Source organism: Protomyctophum bolini (genome assembly GCF_963924005.1).
Source record: "Protomyctophum bolini genome assembly, chromosome: 18".
NCBI lineage: Eukaryota > Metazoa > Chordata > Actinopteri > Myctophiformes > Myctophidae > Protomyctophum > Protomyctophum bolini.
The window spans coordinates 19,882,688-19,908,331 of NC_137879.1; the positions used below are offsets into that span (position 1 = coordinate 19,882,688).

Here is a 25,644-nt window from a genome sequence, read left to right on the forward strand (position 1 = left end):
GTGCTTCCAATTCAAATTTACTCACCTTTTTGTAGTTTCCCACTAGACAGAAGTTGCGGCTAGTAGCTATTAAGTTCACACAGGCCATATTACCATCGCTAGCCTATTGTCTGCACCTTTAGGTGGAAACAAATAAAATGTCAGAAAGGGTTTGTGAAATCAGTGGAATCCTGCAGGCCAATTACCTTGCTACTGAATGCTACTCATTCACTCCAGTGATGTCCAGGAGCCACCTGCTCTTCAGTAGTGCATTAGCTGTAGTTTATTGGCCCATGAGAAGTTAAGTCATCTGCCCTTTCACTTATCTCATGCTGGTACTTCCTCAGTGTTTGCCCACAAACGATGGGGAAAGCTAATGAGTTTACCCTGTGCACCTTGTTGTTTCTTACCATTTAGTTTTATTGCCTGTAAAGTAAACTGCTGGAGGGTTGATAATGGAAGGTTCAGGAAATCCTTTGTGGGCAAAGGATGATTGCAATATAAAGGGTATACATGTCAATGCCCTTGAAGATGTCATTATGCAATCAATTGACTTATGACTATTCTTTTTTCAGTAAGGCTTCATTTGACAATTTTGTCCATTAACAACTTGAATTCTCTCTCTCTCACACACACACACACACACACACACACACACACACACACACACACACACACACACACACACACACACACACACACACACACACACAAATGTATGTCCACATAAACAGAATTACAAGGATGCCTTGTACAAAGGACAATGCCTGCAGTGCAGTCAGACAATAGGAGAACACCCAGTTAATACAGTCTAAGTGCATAGACGGCAGAACATTGTTACACACAGTATAGTTTACTGTTTACTTCCTATAATGGCTGAAACTGAACAGTACCTTGCTAACTTCTTGGCCCTCCTTATGGAGAGGCCTGCCATTTGTAAGCCCCTCAACAACCAACTTGTGCACATGCCCTAGACTGCCAAAGATGTAAACTAAAAGTTTACATCTGTAGCCTAGCTGTGAGATGATCTGCTCTAGCTGATGATATTTTAGCACTTTGGGTAGAAAGACTTCCTCCAAGCTGTAGTCCCCGCTGACCTTGAGAATGAAAACCTCCCTATAGTTTTAATTTACAACATCAGGGGTGTTAGCTGAAATTATAGAGAACACAGAATCATCATCGTGTGTGTGTGTGTGTGTGTGTGTGTGTGTGTGTATACACGCACTCACGCGCGGTGCAGTGCAGCGCAGCGCAGATAAAAAATAATGCATTTACACGACGCTTGGTCGTTGCTCATGGCACGAATGGAACCCCATACACACACACACACACACACACACACACACACACACACCGTCAGTTTGAATTATGGAACAATAATTGGTTTGAAATGGTTGAGTCAATCAATGTGTAATGTCACAATCCACTTACTGCTTTTATGACATGGTCATACAATTTAACTGCCCATTTATTGTCAACAAGAGCAGCATCGTTGGAGGTTGTCATCTGTGATTTAAACTGAAATAAGTTGTGTTTTCAGTACATACTGGGAAACCCAGAGGCACACATTTGAAAGAAAGATCCTCTTTATGACGCTATAAAAGGCAAGCACTGCACATTAAAATTCTCCATTTTACTGTGTAGGTGGCCTGACTTCTCTCAGAGAACCGTTAGGACAAAGCATACAAATAACTTCATCTTGCACTGGCTTTCAGACTATTGCTTCCATGTATTTGGGCTTTGACAGCATTGATTATAGGCCTACTTTTATTTCGATGGCAAAAGTTAGTTTTTGTTTTTTTGTTGTTGTTGCGATGTACATCAAAACAAGTGTTGTTCACCCATCTTCCAGGTGGGGGTGACAGTCCAGTGCTAAGAACAGACAGGGGAGGATAAAGTATTCAAATTCTTGTTGCTTGTAATTTTCCAGATATCCTTACTGACCAGAAAATTACTCTGAAATGTTGGCCATCGTTCACATTTTCCTGCCATTTTAACAGCTTTGCAGTAAAGTTATGAAGAGATTAACGGTAACTATAAAATGTCTTTGGTCATATAAATATTGCATGTATTACATACCGTATAATACGCACGCACACACACACACACACACACACACACACACACACGCACGCACGTACGTGCACACACACGCGCGCGCACACAAACACACGTACGTACGTACGTACGTACGTACGTACGTACACACACACGCACGCACACACACACACATACACACACACACACACACACACACACACACACACACACACACACACACACACACAAACATACATGTGAAAGGTTGGTATCAAATAGCATAAAGGTCTGTTGTCTGATACAACTGTATACCTGAGATAAGAAGTGACTTTGTCATTGTGATCTAAGCAGTAGAGCACAATGATTTAAGATAAATGGGAGCCACTGCAGGGCTGTAAATGCTGCCGATGGGCCTATGACTAGATACTGGACTGAATCCCAGCACTTCGGAGCTGAATAACACTTGGACTGATGACAGAGGCTGTGTATGCGTGTGTTTCCAGTTGACAGAATAACTCTATTAGGCAGTATGCCATTTGTCAAAGTGCTTTTTTAATGGCAAGAACTTTAAAAGTAACTGGAAAGATTTTGGATTATTATGAACAATTTATCTATCCCTGAAGCACATTGAGGCTTTATCACCTCAACCACCTATTTTATACTCTCTTATACATAAAAATCTGCTATGTTTTAGATATTCTGCAGATTGTTTTTCATTGAGTTGTTTCTGTGTTGCTGGCGACCTCTTCATCATCACCTTGTGAATAATGCATGCTGAAGCCATGAGTCTGCTTTGGGTCAAAGGTGTAGCAGACTGTGATTAGTGGAGATATACTATCCTTAGCAGTTGAAAGCGAATGTGTCTGTTCATTAATTAGGGAATAGATAAGAGTCAATATTACTCTACGGACGGCCTCTGATTGCAACAGTCTGGCACTGCCTACACTAATTAATTTGCCTGCATGGTGTGTGGCTCAGACATGAGGCAAATTATCACAGTGTGACACAAAGTGTGAGACAAACAGTGCTCATGGTGATATAGCCTACACCATGGTGCGACATGTTTATACTGGATTATTTAAATCCCTAATTCTTCTAGTGGCATTGATGCTTATTGAAATCAGGGCTAGCTCAGGGAGCTGTGAATATTAATATTTTACATTAAGCTACAGATAATATTCTGAAAATATATCTATGTTGTATTTTGTTCAATCAATTGTTTGATGATAATACAGTTCCAATAGCTGTTGGGCTATATTTCTATTTCAAACCAGAACTCTTCTAAGTGGCTTTGTCATTCCATTAGTCAGTGTTGGTATATGGTTTCTGTTGAGAGGGCCATTTCAAGCCAGAATGTCAACTTCCCATAAGTCCCATTAGCCTGTTTTGGGAAATGATCATGCTTTATTTCCATGTATAGCCTATATACTTCTATGAGAGCTATATTAAGTAAGAGTAGATGACATCATCAGTGTTGACCTGAGAAGCTGGGAAGCTACAAAACCATATAGAAGGAAACTTGATACGTTTTTGATATTGTATCTACATACGATCAGACATTAGGTATGAGTCTCCTTTGTATTGAATGGTCTGTTGAGTTGGATCAAAAGGCACATAAAAGAGCTCTAAAGGTTTACGGAGCTAATGTTCAAGTCTAGACTCAAGATTGTCTTGTCTGAACACCTAACTAAGATACCGCTTGTCCTCTTAAAACATAATGGACTAAAATTTACTAAATGTAGTATTGCTAGGCTGTTAACTTTAAAGACGCTTGTAACGCATCGTGCCCGGGCGCTGTCCGTGGTGCTGAACGGTGAATACGTGCAGTGGAGCTGGCTGAATTCCTGCATGGACTTTCTGTATCACACAGACATAGTCATGACTCATGAGTCATAGCTTATCATGGCTACAATATGGCTATGTGGATAGATTATTACCTGTCACCGTCGAACAACAAAAATACATTGAAACATGCCTGATTTAACTTTAGCTAATCCCCCTTTATAAATTTAAATAAATCAATAGCCTATAATTGTTCTAAAGAGCTTGCGGCTGCTCAGAATAACATGATTTAATGGGTCTAATGTCAGATCAGGCTGCCTACTAAATGCGCTAAACTTCATTCGTGAATATCGGGTTTGTGCTAAACCAGGAATATTCAAGGCAATATAATGGACAGCTATAGTCCATTATAATAGTAATAGTGTTCATCGATGTCTTTACACAGCAGCTGGAGGTGACATCATTGACCCTTAACAGATAAATACTGGGGGTGTGGTTATGTGTCACATTGTCATCATAGGCCTATCAGGTATCCATTCCACACAATATAAAGCTTGGAAATGAGCAGAGAAGAGAGAAACACACACTTGTACTGTGGTCACTGCAACAGGAGCCTGCAACAGGAAAGTAAGTTGCCCTTTTTAATTTTTGCAACTTCTGATAATTTCATAGGCCTGTGCGAGTTAGGGTAAATAATTTACAGATGTATTTTACCTAGAATACATCTTAAAAAAGTATCTAAAATCAATCATTGATTTAGCCATAGCCTACACCTACAAGACAACGAGGAACTCTTGACTTTGATAGGTGTTTCAAAAGTTTAGTTACACAAGTTTAGAGTTATGACAGTCACACAACTGCTTTTCTTCATGGCAGCTTTTGTTTGTCGCTACTATACCAGAATAACCAGATGTCCATCATGTTGAGACCGTGGGTGTGTCTTGTGGCGCTCGTCGTTTGCCTGTTGGTGTGTTTGAGCAGCGTCGCGGATGCATACCCGCCGAGACCGGTGAGTCCCGGGGGCAACGCGTCACCAGATGATTGGGACAAATATAACACCGCGATGAGACATTATGTCAACCTCATCACTAGACAAAGGTGAGTGGGCGCTCAGCATTTTCTTTACTCTTTAGCTATAATCGGTCTCCACGAAGAATTTACATTATTTGGAAATTGGAAATAAAAGTCCAACCCAGGTCCGTATAGCCATTGAGAAGCTTAACTTTTCAGATGTTAAAATATATCTGGGGCCTCCAGCCTCTGCTTCCCAAGGAAACCATAATGGGTCAGATGAGTTAACTTCAAATTATTTTGACAGACCAGGCCCTGGTCACCAGTGCATGGAACTCAGTAGAGGACTCAGAGTCTGTCTTTCTTCAACTGAGGGATAAAGTTCAGACCAGATAGCAGCCTCTATTACCTATAATGGTAGGCTACCCCAGAGACCTAGAAACAGGGTAGACCTAATAGAATGCTGTCTCATGGTACAAACCAGGACCTCTGTTGTCCTGGCTATAGTCAGGTCATTACCCCAATCATTTCCTCTTCGTTGTTCTTGTACAATATAATAGCTACCACAGTTCTCCCCTCTAACAGTAAGACATGCTGCAAAATACAAAATGTGGTGGTCTTTTTGTTAACACACGTCACACACACGCGCACGCACACACGCACGGACTGGCATAGCATGGCATGGTAATCATTTTGATCCCAGCTGTGTGTGAATCTGGGAAGCCAAAGTACAGTATTGTCACCTTGCCAAGGTGTAGCCATAGAACTGTGACTGCACCTGCACGCTCACTTTTAGTTTGACACTATATTTAAATATTTGTATACAGCCTTCCTTTGCTATAGGTTGAAAATGAAATAATGGTGCATATGTGAAATTGTCTGTGAGTGTGTGTCTATTAAGATTTAAGATGGGACCTGGGCCGGCTCAGCGGTCCAGGCACCTTGGCTGGTAATCCAGACTGGCAGTGTGCCGCGGGTTCGACAACCGACCCCGACAGCCTTTACTGCATGTCACCCCCCCCATCTCTCTCCCCATTTCCTGTCAGCCATACTGTCTATCCCTCCATAAAAAATATTAAAAAAAGATTTGAGATTGTAGTATTCTCATTTCCCAAACATAATGCCACCAAAGACCTCCCACATTAAAACATATGTGGATGTACTCAGGAATGACGCAGGAGTGCAAACAAAGCACCAACGAGCTGGCCAGATGTATGGAGAACCGGGGATGACTGGAAGCTCGTCTGAGGACGAGAGAGACCGAGAGAAAGAGAGTGCCAAAAATACTGGTGGAGAATGTACGGTTGTCTTGAGTGTGTATAAGTGACAGCTACACAGGATGTGTCATTGTGCTGTTTGGATCTTTTTCAGGTATGGGAAGAGAGCCTCCCCTGAGCAGGCTGTGGCCCAGCTCCTGTTTGGAGACGACACTGATGCTGCAGAACCACGGTGAGAGAAGAGTAGATGAGCAGACCAATGTGCCTGATTTGTAACCCTGCAAGCGTGCATTGTTGATGTGTTGTTGTACATTGGCTATTGTCTTCTTATTTGTTTCTGAATTATTGTACTTCCTCATCACTTTCACCATCTTCATCATCCTCTCAAATGTTTGGGTCATGGACATGTATAGTGACAAGTTGTTTTTCTATAGTTCTGCTTGGTCATCATGGCTCCTCAACAAATCAGCCCGTGTTTTTCTCAGTTGTTCACAATCACCACTGCCATTGTGACATATGAACTGGCAACACTGTGTCAAATATTTTCTTTTAATGGAGCTTTTATTTTCTTGCAGCTCAGAGTACAGTGCTCAGGCCGCTGACTGGTGAAGAGTGAAGCTGTCTACCCCTTACCCAAGTAGTTACCCCTCTGTTGCATCAATGGGCCAGCTGTCAACAAACACCTATGCTATCAACAGCCTGCACTGAACAGTGTGGCCCCCTCCATATGTAATGTTTCAATGTGCATGCAAACCCCTCTCGTCTGCCTAACTGTCTGTCTAATTTTTTAATTGTAAATAATTTGTAATACATTTTAATCTCTTTAAAATAAATAATTGAACATACAAATATATTGCAGCTGTCGTGGTTTTTGGTTTTCCCTCAAACATGGACTTGCTCAAGTGGGCAGTGGGCACTAGATGGCAGTATATCACCAGGAAGCGGCTGTTTTCAAGTTTACCCTTTTTGTTTCTCGAGTCGTGTGTGTGGTATTGGTAGACTACACTACACGGATGTGGTGTGAGGTTGGTGGCTGTAACTTCAGACAGACCTGACAAATAACGATTGACTCTGACTGTCGTGACAGAGGTGACTATCTCTTATTAAACAGCCTATGGTGGGAGGGGAAACGAGCCTGCACACACGCGCCTAATTTATTGCGCATTGATGGGCTTGTTTCCAATTGTGTGCTTGTTATTTTAGAGAGCTCTGATAGAAGATAGTAGTTTGTGGGGGTTGCTGCTGGCGTTAGTGTTGTCAAAGTGTCCGCATCGATTAAGCAAAACCCTCGACTCGACCAGAGAAGACCAAGCACTGCCACAGCACAGACAACCCTTTATTTACAGCAACGGTTACGGCGTCTTGTTATTGCTGCTCGTGGATTCGAAGAAAGGACTGGATAAAGGTGACCGAACAGGTGAGCTCTCAGACCTTTTTCGGGTTTCAAGAAGAAAACGTAAATATTTTCATTCAGAGCCTTTTAAAAAGAGTAGCGTGGCGCGCGTCACCAAGTGGCTTTGGAGGACGTGAATATAGCAATTAAAACCAGATCTCTCCAACAGATAAACTGCTATCTCTCTAATAAGACAATAAACCTACTTAATGGCCTACCTCGTCGTATATCTATTCTCTCCCTCGGGCATTACGGTAATCACAGATCATACACATTCGGTCTCATGTTCAGTAGCTTATCAGAGACAAATTGCCTCAGCCATACGTTTCTCTTAACTTATTGCTTTTTTAATGCATGCCGCTCAAAACAATGTACCGGTAGGCTAATTACTGCTATGACTTCGAGTTCGTTCACATTTTAATTGTCTTTAGGCTACCATGGTTTCCGTTGTAGCCTACACTGATCAATGGTCATACAATAAACAGCTGAGCTGATGGAAAATTGGAAATAACCCCCATTCATGTAACTCTGTCCATAATCTCATTGTTGTAAATTCATTTAGAGAAGAACCGTGTTGATGCTGATGTTAGGATGGACAGTCACAGCTATCAGTGATGTTCATATATGTTGCACCTGTGCCTGCCTGCCTGGTCATTGCGCATGCCCAGACACAGACAGAAATGTGAAGATATGATATCTACAAAAGGCATGGACAAGTTGTAGGACAGGTGTCCCAATCCCATCCACATTATGGCATTTTAGAGTTTTAATATATCTTCTACAGATAAGAGATATTCATAGCAAGTGTATCTGACAAACAGCTGCACCACATTTTGGGCTGAGTGAAGATACAAATACAGTGTCAACTACTTTCAAGCAAACATAGGCAATGATTGAAACGAATGTATTTTTCTTAATAAATACAAATGAAAGATAACCAATAGATTTCTATACCGTATTTCTATATGGGAGTCCTTGACATGAAAAAGTTTGAGAACCACTTGAGCACCAGATTAGAAAGTCTGTTTCAATATTACATATTAAGTAGAAGCACATCAGTAGTTCTTTTGAAGCACACTCCGAAGAGTTACTTTAAATGTGAAATCCTGAGCTGCATAACCATGAATACATATTTACAGCCAATCCCTTTTCAATTCAGTGATGCTCCTGGTGACAATCTTGTATTCATAAGAAAGCTCTCTCAAATATTGCCTTTTGAATTAAATGAGGTTCAAAGAAAACTTGAATGGAATATATCCACCCGCTTGTAACGGCATAACTGAAGGCTGCTCACAATACAGGTACTTTCCTTAAGTACAAGTACAAGAAAAAAATACTGACAGTTACAAGATTAATTAGGTACTCTCCACTCCAGTTTATCAAGAACACCTTTTTAAACAAACGTTTATGCATAGTTTCCTGGTATTGAGTTGTCGAGCACAGTAGAGAGAATGGCCCATTTGAGATGTCCTTAAAAATCCTTAAAATAGCTTTGTATCTGTTTACCATTGCTGGTAAACAGCAATGGTAATTTTCAGTTCATTGATGTCACACAGAAACTATTTGTGCTGTTTTCAAAATGAGTTCCTGAACAGTTGTGTCTTTCTTTTCTTTCTTTTCAAAATCTTTTTATTCAAGTTTTTGTGACAAACCCAGGGGCAAGTATTTAACAGACATATCAAAATATGAAAATAAAAATTAAACTCACCCCTATCCCACCCACAATCCCAAGGATAGTCGGAAAGACGTGTCTTTCTTTAATAATGACTATAAACTGACAGAATATTGGAAAGCGTCCACAACATATTTAGTTTGTTTTTGTTCTATGCCCATGAGGATGTTTTTGTTACACCAGAATACAAGCTGAAAAAGGCAATTAATGGAAGGCCCTTAACAAGCATACTGTACTGTATGCTAGTATATTTACTTCTGTTGAGCTTCATCTGTGTGACTAGTACTACACAGTAAACTTTTCAGGATTTAACTTTGAAAGTGTCTTTCAGAGTTATTAGTAATACTCTCCAGTTTCACAGTGTAGTAGTACAATGGGAATTAGGGAATGTGTATTAGTTGAACCCATTTTGACCTGAGATCAGATTCTAAAAATGTCTTCTAAATCTTGACAGTTTTCTTAAAAAGCTATGTTTCTATGTCAGATCTTAAAAAAATAGCAGACCTACAAGCTTGTAGCGCGCCACTCGGTGGCACGCTATGAGCTTGTAGATCTGCTATTTTTCAATAGCTAAAGCATAACATAATGCTAACACCAAAAGGGGTTAACCACTTAAACCCTGTGTATGTCATTCCCAGTTGTTCCCCAGGGGTCTACTGTATATACTAGGCCCCCTCCTTTTTTGCATGTACACCAAATCTCTTGGCAGAATATCACTGATCTCAAAGATCACAACACTACCCTGTGTTGCAATGCCACACGTTATGACCTTGTGCCTTGTAGATCTGCTATTTTCACCAAATGTTTGCCCCAGAACGGGGCTGGGCTATGAATATATTGTTCTACTTTCATGTTATATTATAGTTAAAATGTTGAATGTAGCAACTTGTGAAATAGCCCTGAGGTACACCATTAAATAAACCATCACCATATACTGTATATTATATTAGCTAACCATAAATGTTATGATATCCAGGGCAGAGTCTTGTTTCTTTTCTTATCACAGTACTTTTAAGCACTTAGCAGATCCCTCCTAAAAGCCTCAACTTCATATTCCTTTATAGATGAGAGCTTAGAATATTCAACTGGTAGATTTCCCCAAGTTAGATAGGTTAAAGGATTAAATTAATTGAAGCCTTCTTGGTGTCTGTTTTAGTACTGGGAACTGTAGCTCCTTTCGACAGCTGTGGGAATTGGCTGAGAGATCAGTGGGAAATGTTTACGTTTACCTTGACAGAAAAAATGTGTAAGTACTCCTTTCACTGTTTAAGAATGGGGCTTGAAGTATTTAAACTTTGAAATTATTCACATCCTCGGAGACCAGCTTAAATGACTTTCATAAGGCTTGATAAGTTATGTGATTAAAAAATAAAAAAAAGTAGCGTAAATTGGATTTATGTAGAGAGGTTGTTCTCAACCTTGTTTGAGCTCTGGACCACTATCAATATTTTGAACAATCCTCAAGGTCCAGCCGCAAACCTCCCCACAATAATATACTATAATATACATTCAACAAAGGTACTACATATACGGCTCCATTTCAATGAATTAGAATATTTTGTAAAAGTTCATTTTCTTCCGTAATATAATTCAAAAAGTGAAACTTTCATATATTTTCAATTTATTGTGCATAAAGTGAAGTATTTAAAACCATTTTTTGTTTTAATCTTGATGATTATGGCATACAGCTCATGAAAATCTAAAAATCCTATCTCAATGAGTTAGAATATTTTACGAGGCCAGTAAAAAAAAAAGATTTTTTTAAATGAGAAATGTCGACATCTGAAAAGTATGTACTGTATGCAGTCAATACTTGGTCTGGGCTACTTTTGAACAAATTATTTCATCAGCCTGTGGCACTGTTGAGGTGTTATGGAAGCCCAGGCTTTGATAACAGCAATTTGTATTGTTCAGTCTTATGTCTCACACCTTCCTCTTGACAATACAACCTAGATTCTCTGTGGGGTTCAGTTCAGGCCAGTTGGCTATGGTGCTCAACACCATAGCAGATAACATGGCCTAAATCATCACTGTGTTTTGTCATGTCCAGAGTCTCAACACACACTGCTGGAAAAGGAAGATCAGTATCAACATAAAGCTTGTCAACGTACGGAGGCACACGGTGCTGTGAAATATAATAGATGGTTGTGTTGAGTTTCACTTTTTGAATTATATTACGGAAGAAATTTTACTTTTACAAAATCTTCTAATTCATTTATATATATATATATATATATATATATATATATATATATATAATGTGTGTGTGTATGCATTTCTTTTACATGTTAAAACATTTCCCCATGGACCAAGTAGTGGTCGGTGCGGTGGATCACTGTTTGAGGAACCACTGGGTAAAACAGTAAAACACACTTCATATCACACTGCTACCAATAATGCTTTGATTAGCAGCTGGTCCCAAATCAAAAGGAAACGCAATAAATAAATAAACTGTCCCTGCCTGACCCGGGATTCAGCGCCAACCCTTATCAACAAGAGGCCAGAGGGGATTATGGGTCTGAGATGTTATTACCAGTAAGACGCGCAAACGCGGGAAGCGAACGCAGCTCGTACATATTTGGGTTTTGTCTGTCTGTGTGTCTGTCTGTCTGTCCCGCTTTTGTGCCCATGGAGCTGAGTGATTACGTCACCATGACTCAGCCATAACCATGTAAGGAGTCCCCATCACTCAGCTCCATATATGGGCACAAAGGTGGGACACACACACAGACACACACACACACACACACACACACACACACAGACAGACATGATCTGCTAGGTCTCATAGTAAGTGCTCATTGCGTTCGCAACAAGATCTTAAAATGTTATCAGCTGACCATAACAGCGTGACATCATTCAGTTCTACTGTCATTGCTTCATAATAGGTACGGTATATGTATTCAATGGTTGAGAGGAAAGGCAGACTCTGGTTGTGCTCTGCAAAAATATCATATTGTTGTCCCCCGGGCTGAGTAATTACAACTAAAACAGGAAATCAGCTGTTTTTGCTAGAGAGAAAGTGATGCTCTGAGGTTGGGTCCCCTGCGGTTTCAACTGAGCGTTGACATACAGCTCCAGTGTCCTCCTTCAAAAACACTATACCGGTGCCCTTTGGGGACCACGCAAGTCGGGAACGATGCAAGTTGGGAATGCAATGCATGCTCCACCCAGTTATATAATACCTGTTGTGCATGTTGTGAGAGTACTCGCTGTACCGGCATATCAGTACACCCCTGGGTCATCATGTTGTGAGTACTCGCTGTACCGTCCGACAGCACTGCACTACCCCTGGGTCATCAACCGCACACACACGTTTGAGGTCAATGGCACCTGAGTTATACCCAGGCTGGGACAGAGAGAGAGACACACACACACACACACACACACACACACACACACACACACACACACACACACACACACACACACACACAGATATTTTGTACATATATAGATAGATAACCTCAGTTCCCACTTCGTCACACACCTGCTATGTAATCTGCTTACACTCTGGTCTACACGACACACATGAGCGACCATTACCATGGCAACCGCTCAAGCTTCCATGCACCGCAGTGCAAATTTAACAATTCGTGATTTCCTACTGAGTGAGTGCTGGATTGGCATGGTGATATTCTGGCCTTGGTGCCCGGTAGCTTCTCTTTAGAGCAGTTTGGTTGACATTGAAACAGTGGCTAGACTGGCTACATTTGTCACTCTGCCTGTTTCCTTTGAAAGTATGAGAAGGGAAGCTGGGACTTTTAGTGATTTACAGGCAGTGTGCTGCTGATTGTGAACAGTCTCCCTCAGTGCCTTGCAGCTCTTTCAATGAGTCTGACTCTGATTGCCTCGTCCCAGTGGTGTGTGCGATCAGCACAAACTAATTACAGCCCCCGTGGGGACTAACACTGATAAATTGTTTTATTTATTGTACGTTTTATCAGTAGAATTCAACAGCAAACTTCAACCGAAGATGTGAATGCTTAGATCAGTCAAAGAAGTGCTTGGTCTCCAATCATATGTCAGAGACAACCCTATGAATGTTTTCATTCCAACCAAACGGTGCCAGTATATTTATTGCATTAAATAGAATAATATACACTGCACTCACTGCAACACCGGACCGAACACAACCACTCTTCATCCGTGTCCGTTGTGAACTTGTGAAGGGTCCAAGTACAGTAACATAGTGCACAATGACATGAATGCCTTAAAAACGCAATAAAACGATCTTTAACCACTTAAACCCTATATTTCTTGTACATCAAAAGAAAATACCAATCTGTAAGTTTGAGCTTGAAGATCGGCTATTTTCACTGAATGTTCACCTATTTTCGCTGAATTGTTTGCCTATTATATGACATGCCTAGAACATGGACCAGCTCAGTGCATGGGCAGTGGCCTTGTAGTTAGAGTGTCTGCCCTGAGACTGGGAGGCTTGGGAAGGCTTACTTAGAACAGGGACATTTAGGGTTCATGTGGTTAATCAGACTGATCAACTTTAAACAAATTGTCGAGTGGTTCAATGCCATGAACCACTCTGCTGTTGCTCTCTGTAGTTAATTGGGGGTTAATGGGTCTCCAAGGTTTTAGTAAACGGGTTAATTATTTACAATTTGGCCTTTTAAAGCAGAATTAACATCCATTGTACCATTCAGGCCTGAGCTCACCTGCGTCAGGGAAAGAGGTTGTAAATGTTATTTTCCACGCTCATTATACTGTGAGTTAGCAACACCTCATGCATATAAATATGCATGAGGCAAGAAATAGTTTACTTTAGCTTGTTCACCAACTGATCGTAACCACTTATAAGACTTATAAACCTGTCGAATAGTGAAATTAAGGATCTAAAAGTTGCAGCTTGTAGATCTCTTACATTTTCTATATTGGATAACTAGAGCGGTGCCCATTGGGCACTGCCATACTTGGAACGATGCAAGTTGGTCTGTGTCCCTTTTATGCCCATATATGGAGTCTATTTGTCAGGCATGCCCAAATATGGAGTCCATGCAGATGTCAGAACCCTCATTGTGATGTCAGAACAGGCCAACTCCATGGGGTGATCCGGTGTGATCAATTTGCTAATTGTCCAGAGCTGATTCTGATTCTGATAGTAATTTCCCCATCATCCAAAAGACCTCTGAGACTGATAACTGGATAGCCTTCATGTGATGCACATGGCTGTTGCATTTGCAATGAATAACATTAAAGGACCATACCGACGTCAGTAGTACATGTTATTGCCTAGTCACAGCGTTGGCCATATATTACACATGAATGTAGACCATTTGCCTATTAATTGCTTTAGTTTTAGATTCAGTGTTTGTTAACATTTTCTCCATAGTCAATTCAACTTTACAGAACTTGAATTATTGGGTCAGTGTTGTAATCATTGTAATGTTAAGAAGTCATGGACTTAGAATAATTAATCACATCACTCGCCATGAAGTTCACTCTGAAATAAATTAACTAAATCCAGCGGCTTCTTGCAAAATGGTTGAATCAATAAACATTAGTTATGGCCATTGGTCCGATGCCAGGGTCTACTTTATACATTTCCTCAATGACCAGGTTTACAGTGTCTACACTTTAGTAAAAAAATGAAGAAAAACAAAGGTGGTTGTAGGTTGTTGAAAGCACTGTCTGGTGGATATGCTGTATTTTATGGCAAAAAGTGGATTTTACATAAATTGTGGAGCTACGAGAGTATTCCCATCGCAGAGAAATGGGAAAAGACTTTCAACAACAGTCTTATTCTTATTGAAGCATAGACCCCATGTGTAGACATCGTTAACCTTGTCAATGAGGAAATGCATACTCCCTGGCCTAGCGTTAAGGAGAACTCTCTTGTTTTAACACTATGAACCGGGAGCTAGGCAAACATGCAATAAAACCAGTATTGTCCTTTAAGGCCAGTCATTAAAATCCAACAATCCATTGACATTTGTAGAGTAGTCCTGATAATTTGCTGCAGATGGCAGATAAACATGTCATAAATGGGTTCAATTTGGCTTTCGAAAGACACTGGTCATACTCATTATTAGTCTCACAGTGAACCTGAATCATCTCGGTTGGTCCGCATCATAATACTTTATTGTCTCTGCCAGACCAGTCACACCCGAAGGCTGGAGATTGTTTTTGCTCCAGTACGTACGTCCGTGAACAGCTAATCTCTGGCAACGTTGGACCGATTGGCGGGAAATTTTGCACACACACATTCCCAGTAGGTCAAGGAATAACTTTTTTTTAAACTGGGCTCATCTCATGGTGGTGCTATAATAACAGGCTGTTTAACGTTTTGGCCTATAACTCTTGACCTGTAGGTTGTACAATCAAAAGCCAGGCCATTTGTGCTAGACTACATTTTCAAACATTTAGCGTTTTCTTCAAAACACTACACTACTGTCACTACTAAAAGAATCCAGATTAAAACTCACACAAATCTGTACTTATATCTGGGGTCACATGATCAAGATGTATCTATCAATACTGTCCAATTCCATATTCATAGAATATTCCATTCTATAGGCTAACTGATGCATTTGTGGGTATACTGCGCTCAGAGGAGCGCGCTTTTCTTGTTGACAAGTCAACGCAGTTGATGGGAATTTGTCTCAGTACAGCTCTTAATTAAAATGGACAGACACACAAAAGTAAATAAAATATGTAATACGAGAGCAGCAAAAACACATACATGCAAATATACATGCATAATAAAGGCCTCGAGTGCTTTGTGCTGCTACGTTTGTTTACAAGTGCTTGTTCCTTTGTGCTGCTACCTACAGTACCTGAAGTGCTTGTTGGCTAATGCTTGCTCTACTGCTGAACGTGCTTGTGCATCAGAGTTCAAGTGTTGACCACCCTCAACTGCAAGATATGTGCTAATCCTGAAGCTTAATGTCCTGCTGCAGCTGAAACTCTTGAATCTCCTGGAGGAGAGGGATTTGTAGAGGGAGCCAAGCAGGGTGGGAATGAGATGAGTCAGCGTTCATCATCTGCATCTTTGCATCTGATACTTGTGGCATAATTGAGGCAGAGGGATGATGATCACACAGCCCTACTGTAGCTTTGCCACAGGTAATAATATAAGGCCCGGCTGTTTTAACAGTCGATCAATCGAGTTGAACGGACGGGGCAATTATGAAGGCATTTTCCCCCTCCGGAAAGACAGTTGATTGCAGAGCTCAAAGGTGCCTTTCAAACTGCTGTTAAAATAATTCTCAAGTGACATCTGGTGAGCTGGAATGGAATTAACTGCCAATTGCCAATTTTGTCCAAACCTAAAACCCTGCTTTTTCTGTGGATTGATATAAAAATCTATTTCCCAGAAACTGACCTCCTGTGGATTAAAGTGTACCACTTGTCTTTTAATATGCACCAATTAGGTTAAACTCCCGTCCACCTTATTATTATTTTACGCCTTTTTCTCTTGTTGCCATGGCGAAGCGCTGGAGGAGAAAAAAAAACTGCTCATGGTTGTCTTGGATACGACCATTTCCCTTGTAAAGTAATGAGAAAGCCGTGGGGAGCACATGGTTATTTTTAGGCCCCACGCCAGCGTGCATGTGTGGATTATGGCTCGTTTGGTTGTAGTTGTTTGCTTGTTTGTTTCTGTGTGTGAGTGCATGTGGTTTGTGCGTGTGTGCGCGCATGTGAGCGAGCATGTTCACATTCACAGGTTGTGCTACAGTATCGTTGTGGGAACTGCTCAAGGCATATTATACAGCATTTGGCACACAAATACCACTACAACACGCTAGTAAACCATGGCTTCAGGCCAACATGCTGCAATAGTAGCTGAATTGGTTTGTGTTCATAGCACTTAGTCACATAATGCCCTCTCTCCTGTATTTCCAGTCTCACTCCACTGTACTATTTAATAGAGCAGGAATTCTTCTCTTGCCATGAAACCAAACAAACAAGCAAAACCAAGTGTATGACTGGACCACAGTGGAAATTCTGTAAATTCAGTCAGATTACTCACAAATGGATTGAACAAATATTTATTATTAAGTGTGCACATAATATTTTATCTTGGTGTTCGGCTCTGCTATATTTTATTCCTGCTCAGCACTATCATTAAACGTTAAGAGCAGGAAGATAGATATACTACAGTATAACACCCCCCCCCCCATGGGGAATAGAAATAGCAGAGCCCACTGGTGGTGCTAGGGTGGCGGTGGGAGCAAACGGCGCATAACAACAACCAGGAACCATATGCAGAAGGAACGCAGGAAGAATTAGGTGATCTTAAATACCCCGCCCAATTGGTCAGCTGATTACCATGTCAGCGAATGACATGTGGGTCTTGCATAACACTGTATACACCCACATAGTAATGCAGCGTATTAACCCCTTGAGTATATCTGACTGAACTACAGTAACGCCACAAGCTATGTATCATTCATTGTTTTTAGCTTTCTTGTGTTATCCTCAACATTTTTCAATGAATATGTATTTGTTGCAGACAGTGTTGTCGGCCATGCAGTCAGAACAAGTTTAAAACAAGTGAATTTTCTCAAGTGCAATAATTTCTTTGACCAAGATTGAGTGCAATGAACAATGGTGGTTGTACTTCTACCTGGTTTCAGTCCTTCATAGTCCGGTCACTCCTAATGGCAGAGTCTGTCTACCTGCTCTTTTATTGATTGACATGATCGCGTAGGACCCCTGCTGGTTGACAAGAGGTATTGAAGCCAGGTCAAAGTGCAATTCAGTAACTAATCACTCAGTGACCGACTTAGCCAAAAACACTATGGTCTAATGACAAGTCACATAAAATGACACAGATGCTTATATGGCGTTCAGAAATGTTTAGTAGGTGAAATGGCCAAATTTGTGGCTTTCATAAGGCAATTACACACATGCACGCAGCCACGCATGACGCACGCACACATGCGTGCACAGCCGCACACACACAGTCACACGCACACACACAGCCTTCCACTTTTTTAATTGGATGACAGTGTTGAGATGATCACAGGCCAGTGAGCATGATGTTATTGCAGCAGCTGTGCTATAGAGCTGTCTTCAGCACCTGAGCAGAAACTGAGAACAAACTGTGTAGATAAAATGTATTCATTGCTGTCCAGCCGTGCTGCCCGCCCCAAAATCTGTTACTTTTGGTGAATGTCACAGTGATACGACGGAGTATAAATTTGTGTGTGTGTGTGTGTGTGTGTGTGTGTGTGTGTGTGTGCACAAGAGGACTGCGGCATTTTCACTCCTAAAAGGAAATGCAAGAAAGGGATTTCTTATTATAAGCCACTGTGCGGCAACTCATTTTATAGTTTTTAATCCAATTTGTAATGTTACTTTGGACTTGGAAACCATCCATTCAGTACATTGCTTGTCACAATAAGAAGTGGCTTGGTTATCAAACCACTATGCGGGGCAAATTCACTTCTGTAAATTTGATAGTGGGGGGGGATATAGTCTATTGATTCTGTGCTCATTTATAGTGTTCTACCATTCTGTTTCAGACAGTATTAGTCTGATAAGTGCTACCCTACCAAAATAATAAATGGTCTGCTCCTGGATTGGGAGAGCTTGATCACTTGGCAGGTGGCCATACCTCCTTGCATGGGTAAAGACGTGTGTTTGATCACTTGGCAGGTGGCCATGCCTCCTTGCATGGGTAAAGACGTGTGTTTCCACGTTGTGAACGGGTGTTGCGCAGCGAAAATAGCCAACCTACAGACGGACACAATGCGTGCTGCTATGCATCGTGTAGGCTTTTTTTCCTTTCTTTTTTTGGTGTGCAACCGAGTATAAATCAGACTTAACAGGATGAGAGAATGTTGACACTGAGATTACTGTGTCATTATTAATGTTTGGCTGAATGGCCTGCAGCAGTCAATGTTCCGTGATAGGCTGTGAATGGGAATGACTTGAAACCATGTCTCCTGCGCAGCTGCGCCCCTTGGGTTTTGTCTTGTATGTTGTTCTCTCTTTTTGAGCGGTGCCTAACCACTCCATTACGCAGCTCTGTCTGTCTGTCTGTCTGTCTGTCTGTCTGTCTGTCTGTCTGTCTGTGCGAGCAACAGAGTAAAGTGGCACAGAGTACACCACAGTACGAGCCCTGGGCCGTTCCTGGGGCTCTGGATGTTCCGGGGTCATGTCATGTCATTTCTCGACCGTTTCGGACGTGGGGCGGCACCCTGGTTGCGTTCCTGGGGGTCTGGATGTTCAGGGGAGCCCCGCACAGTACAATACAGTACAGAGCACAGTAGAGTACAGTAACTATAACAATACATTTATTATAGTTGCACCACTTGGTTCACACAGGTGTGATTGTTTTTGGTCTCATTTTGCCTTTATCTCACTCTGCCCTGTTGTACTATCTATCTATCTATCTATCTACATTTCTCTTTTTCATACACAAACACACATGAGTCAATACAAAAGTGTGGCCAATAGTGCCCACTGCAATCGGCTTTGACTTTTTAACAACCACGTGCTCTCTGCACACTTAACAAGCTCTGTCATTGCAAACACTGGAGTCCATGGATAAGCTGGGGGACTGGTATGTGGTATTAAGCACCTGATCAGCACAGGTCCAAGCTTTACAAAGTTCCCCCCTTCAGTGTCTACGACAGCTAAGTACTTAAGTGTCAAAGTTGCAGCAGTTACAGCTGTTAAATGAGGAGCATAAATAAGCTTTTCATGCGGACATACCAAACATACTTAGGTTTTGGAATGTTTGATGCCTGGAATGAATGTTTTTTTTCACACTTCTCTATCCCTCTTCGTTCATTAGTCTTTTTGTCTTCTTTCATCATTGTATCTTCCTTTTGATCTCCTTCCTCTCGCATCACTTGTCGTTCCTACACTGCCGGAGCATTCTACTTTTCCCCAATCGTTTCCCCCTCTCGACCTATTCTCCATTCTCTCCCCGTCATTGTCTTTCTCTTCCCAGCTACGGGGAAGAGAAAGACAAGTAGTGCGCCTCGTATTACTATATTTGTGGAGTCCAAATGTCCATCCATAGTATAGTAGAATTTTAGAAAGACATTGTGAGTTCCTCACAAGAGATATATTTTTAGAGTTGGACTTCAATTAGAAACAAATTCAGGTTGTGATTAGGATTAGGCTCTTAGAAGTTAGCTTTTAGTGTGGATTTATAGTTAGTTGTGCGGGGGGTTGCTTACCGTACAATAGCCAATCTACAAGCTCACATTGCGTCGCCCTGTGAAATGCGCTGTGAACTTGTACATCTGCCATTTTGGGGTTATTTTCAGCTGTGTGCGTGTGTGCGCCACGACAGGACCTCGTATCAAAAGCTACTGGGTTGCCCAAGTTTGCCAGTGTGAGGGTCTTTTCGTGCTGTCTGATGTCAAAGGACCAATTACAGTCAACAAAAGACCCTCTCTGAGCTAACGTCAGGCAGCCAGCCTGCACGCCCACTCACTCCAGCTCTCCAGCAGTAGCTAAAGAGTCCTCCTCATGGAAGTGTAGAGCCGGACAGCATGTGGGTGTTAATACCAGAGCAACAGGCTGTCCTTTATAGCTGTTAACCGAATTTGACGCTGGTGGTAATGCTTGAGCTTTCTTACACTACACAAGTGATTCCCACCCTGTGGGCCTCAAGGGTAGTGCACGTGGGCCCCAACAGAAATTGGTAAAACACTAAGATTAAGGTCTTTGTGTGACCCCAAAATAATCATATTTCAACCCCCTCATTTAGGTTGAGAACCACTGCTCAAATTCCTGTCTATTTTGCCTGATTGGTTGCTTGGTGCTTGGTTGGTTCAACTTGGTTGTGAGCCATGTTGCACAACTACGTATAAATGATCCTTTAGTCACCTTCTTCGGTAGGACAGCCCGGGGAGGTTGCGTTCATAAATCCAGTGAAATAATTTAGTATTGTTTATTGTAGTCTGTGCCCTTCACCCTATCTTAGTTTCTTGTTTCTTTCTCTTTCATTCCAGCTGTCCTGATTCCTGACAGGATTCACAGAGGACTTTGGGACAAGCCGATCTCCAAAATGCCAGTGGCATCAGCCAGCTCTGATTCTGGTAAGTAAGTGGCTTGGTCTCAGGTGGAGTGAGTGAGTGTGTGCGTGCGGTAACGCAGTCGGTAGCCCGCTGGGGAAACACCAGGTGAAAAATGGGTTCGAAAATCGTGGGATAAAAAATATATAGGAATAAAGGAATACTTGGTGGTGGACCGTTCCAATATCGCCAGGATTTGACCACGGGTGAGCATGTTTATGGGGCGTGCCGTGCGTTCTTGCACAGACAGCAGTCTGTGTAGGTTTGTTAGCGGCCAATCTTGCCGCTATTCTAGTCACTATACAATTTAGATGTCGCCAGATGTATCGGTAGTCTGCAATCTGTAATCGTGCGTGTGCATTAGAGAGAGAGAGAGAGAGAGAGAGAGAGGACAAGGCTGAATGGTTCTTGGGTGTATTTGATCACACAGAGTAGGGTAACTCATCTCGTGTGCCCTAATGTGACTTAATGAGCTGGCTAATGGAGCACTAACGCTCAAGACCTACATCAGTCATGCTTGGAAGGACTCACTCTGTTGTGTTGTATCCTTCACCATGCCCCAATGTCACGCACATGGACACTCATACCGTTGTGGCAATTACACACACACACACACACACACACACACACACACACACACACACACACACACACACACTCTCTCTCTCTTGCAGAGCTCCCCGTGGAGGCATCGGGTGAGTATGGATGGATCAATTTTCACAGAGACCGGTGGGGCTGGTGGGTTGCAGGCTTTCGGATGTTGGGTTAGTTAAGGACAACTTCAGTGTCTCTTGAAGGTCAAAGTCAGTCTGATAATTCAGATTTTTTGTTGAACATTGGTGAAATTGGTTTTAGCAGTCAACAGGCAGAGAGAATGGAAGATAACGTTGCCAGGATGACAAGTTGTACAGTTTCGTTTCTTTTTTCTAATGGGCTGTCAGTTGGTCTCAATTTGTACTATAGCCAAAGGCTACGTTCAGAAGATTGGCAACACTGAATACATTATTTCTCTTCAACAAATGTCTCTTCTACAAGGTTAGGAGATAGTGCTGTTGAGTGAAGTTAGGTTTTCTTTGCAGAGGAACCCAAGAACCATTCATTATATCTATAATGTATTGTGAGTGTGCGTGTGTGTGATAGCATGGGAATTGGGGGGGCGTCAGATAGATAGATATGTGCGCCAATATTTCATATTTCAATATTACTGTTAGGCCATGTCACAGGGGATCTGTGATCTACTGAGCATCCCCTTGCTACTTGGATTTGAACTGGCCAGAGGGTTATGAGACCCTCAGTGACCAAGTATAATCCTTCTACCCTAATTGAAAAGGGGTGCAAAGGACCATGCCCGTTTTTCTGTCCGTCTTCTTCTACCAAACCACTCTGTTTGCATAAATCTCTCCTTGCACAAATACTAATGCATGCCAAAGGAAATTCAACGCACTACTTTACATGCTTACAATTTGCATATTTAACATTGCATTTGTTTGATATACAATGTTATTGTGCAACATTGCCAGTGCATCAAGTGCTGTGATGCAAATGAATAATGACCCCTTAATGTCATTATTAATTGGGCCCCGCCCTCTTCGCCCAGACTCTGCCCTGTATCCCCCCCCCTCCCCAAGAGAGACCCTCCTCCATGAAGGCATCATACATCCCTCCCCTTTTCACCAGCTACCTTCCTTCCTCTCTCTCTCTCTCTCTCTCTCTCTCTCTCTCTCTCTCTCTCTCTATCATACACATGCACACTTTATTTATGTCCACACAAAGGAGATGCATACAACTCACGCAACCTCTCTGTGTTCTCCATTCATTCAGATAGTGGCAGGCTTTCTGCCAGGCGTAGCTCCTACTCGCGTCAAGAGCAGGTAGAGGGAAAGAGTAAAAGGGGGTAGAGGAAGAGACAGGAAGAGAGAGAGAGAGAGATAGAGGAGGATCTCTCTGGCTGCCATAGATACTGGGTGTGTTACTGTGTGTGTGTGTGTGTGTGTGTGTGTGTGTGCGCGCGTGTGTGCGTGTGTGTGTGTGTGTGTGTGTGTGTGCATCGTCGCGGCTTGTTGCTCAACCATGGCGGGCAGCCTGTTTGGAAGGCTCTCCCTGGAGGAGGACTCTGCCAACTCTCTAGAGGGCCTGGATGTCAAGGAGGGAGATGGTAAGAGGACAGGAGTCACTCAGTCTTCACCGGCAGGGCGTGGGAAAGAGGGAGGCTGTGTGTGTGTGTGTGTGTGTGTGTGTGGGGAGCTGTGTAAACTGCGTACTGGGCATATTGGGATTATGCCAGGGAACAGAGATGGTGAAGGAGCTTTGAGAGGAGGCAAGGTTTTCGGGTTTAGGAGGATATCTTTGGTTGTAAGAATTAGGTCTTTGCTCTAATTAAAGGCATTGTGAACTGAAGCCTCTTTAGTGGACAAACTAAAGTGGGTGGATGATGACACTGGATTAGTGTTAAAGAGCTAAGAACAATTCTAGGATAACAGGAGTGTCACAGGGGGCATTATAAGACTTTTGACGATTGTTTTGCTTACTGTTAGGACATCAGTTATCCTGGAAATTAAGCTTATTCTACGGTTGTTGTGCTTTGTTTGTGACTTGTATGTGGCTAAGAGCGTGCGCTGAACATCTGGCATGCAAATGTAAATGATGGTGGATAGGGGATGAAAGCACTAACTGAAGTGATGGACACTGTTTGCTGATGCAAAACCGTGCAGATTCACTGCTGCACCTGCTCCTGATGAGCTCCCTTCAGGTCTGATGAAGATGAGCGTTGACAGACAACGGCTCAGCACAGCTCGGGACATGCAGGAATGTTGCCGTGTGGTGCCCGGCCACAATTCCAGGATTACAGAGCAACACACAGTAGTACAACAAGGTGCACATGGCACCACACCAGTTGATGCCAATGTCTACTACTCGGTATAAAAACATGTCATTTTGTCTGACCATACAGACAATACACAATGCTGCTGTGCTCTTTGCACACCATTGTTCACTATAGATTGGAGATATGGGGAAAAGCACTTAGTGAAATCATGCACAAGGCCGTTTTATGCACTACCTTACAAGGGGATATTAAATCTTTATGACCCAAATATCTTGAATCTTCAATCAGTGGGGCTGCTGTGCTGTCTGTGTCTAGCCATGTATGACAATGTATCTTACAAGCAACCACATTGGTAATGCACTGACAGTATTTGCTCACACAGCACAGTAAGAGGATAGAGCTATACGACTGTTTAATAATGGATGAAGGTCATTAATATTTCATGATATCCTGCATACTACAATATCACAGTATACAGTTTACTGAGAGTGTGTCCGTTCCTATCTATTTACTTTATGTATTCCCGTGGTATTTGTTTCAATCGTTTTTCACGGGAGCTACAAGCAACCTTCTGCACATTTGTAACATAAAACCAACAACATATACATTGTTCCAAAAGTAAATACTATATTCAATTTCGTGTGTGTGTGTGTGTGTGTGTGTGTGTGTGTGTGTGTGTGTGTGTGTGTGTGTGTGTGTGTGTGTGTGTGTGTGTGTGTGTGTGTGTGTGTGTGTGTGTGTGTGTGTGTGTGTGTGTGTGTGTGTGTGTGTGTGTGTGTGTGTGTGTGTGTGTGTGTGTGTGTGTGTGTGTGTGTGTGTGTGTGTGTGTGTGTGTGCGTGCGTGTGCACAGTGGGAAGGCCATTACCTTGTTAACGTAACTGACAAGATAGCCACTGCCAGGGCAGTTATAATGAATCACATGTCTGTGCATTCACATTCCAATCTATCATTTGGGGCTGAATATTCTCTGTGTATTTGAGAGGGACAGAATGTGCCCAGGTGTAAATGTCTGTGACTGTGCAAATTGTGTGTGCAGAGAGATGGATTTATTTTCCCCCAACCGCATTGTGCATTTATGTTTAGCAGTTACTATACTTGTATATGGTCATTCATAGGCAACATTCTCCTGATCAGAGACGCATCGTTCAAACAAGCATCTAGTCTTGGTCTTCGTCCCCCCCCTGAGTGTTAATTTGACTGCCATTTATTTTTCAGTCTCTTTGGTGATAGTTCTGAAATCGGGTTGCATCACACACATAATGAGGAGAAACTTCACAGATCATCTTCCCTCTAATCTCAGACCTACCCACACTACATGATTGTTAAATAATGATGCATCACAAACTACCCAACATCTCATTAAGATAATATGCATGCAACTCCATAATCATGAGCAGGCAGATGTAAACAAGTGTATGTCTGTGTGGTAATTATATGTCTTGGAAGTTGGAAGACATGGTAATGCAGAATGCAGCTCTGTAGCTGAACTGGGGATGCCTGAAGAAGGCCGAAACGTTGCTATGACTCTTATTTAAAATAAAACTCTTGAACCAGCAAGTGGCGGTGTGCGGGTCTCTCCTCCTCCTCCATACGTTTGCTGCTCTGCTAGGACCTATACGCACCTGCTGAAAATTAAACTGGGTGTGCGGAAGTTATCTCTCTAATAATGGGTATTATAAAATACCCGGTAACCTGAGACCTCTTGTGGCTTATTGCTTTAATCTATTAC

General features: G+C 42.1%; 1 protein-coding gene across 1 annotated transcript in view; it reads left to right on the forward strand.

Annotated features, from left to right (window-relative positions):
• Nucleotides 1–7,066: 7,066 nt before the first annotated feature.
• Nucleotides 7,067–25,644, forward strand: part of mpp2b (MAGUK p55 scaffold protein 2b) — a 68,150-nt gene continuing 49,572 nt past the window's right edge. The window contains exons 1-2 of the mRNA XM_080789006.1: nt 7,067–7,446; nt 21,028–21,114. Coding sequence (XP_080645132.1) covers nt 21,084–21,114 — 31 coding nt within the window. The 5' untranslated portion in view covers nt 7,067–7,446; nt 21,028–21,083. The remainder of the gene's footprint in view (nt 7,447–21,027; nt 21,115–25,644) is intronic.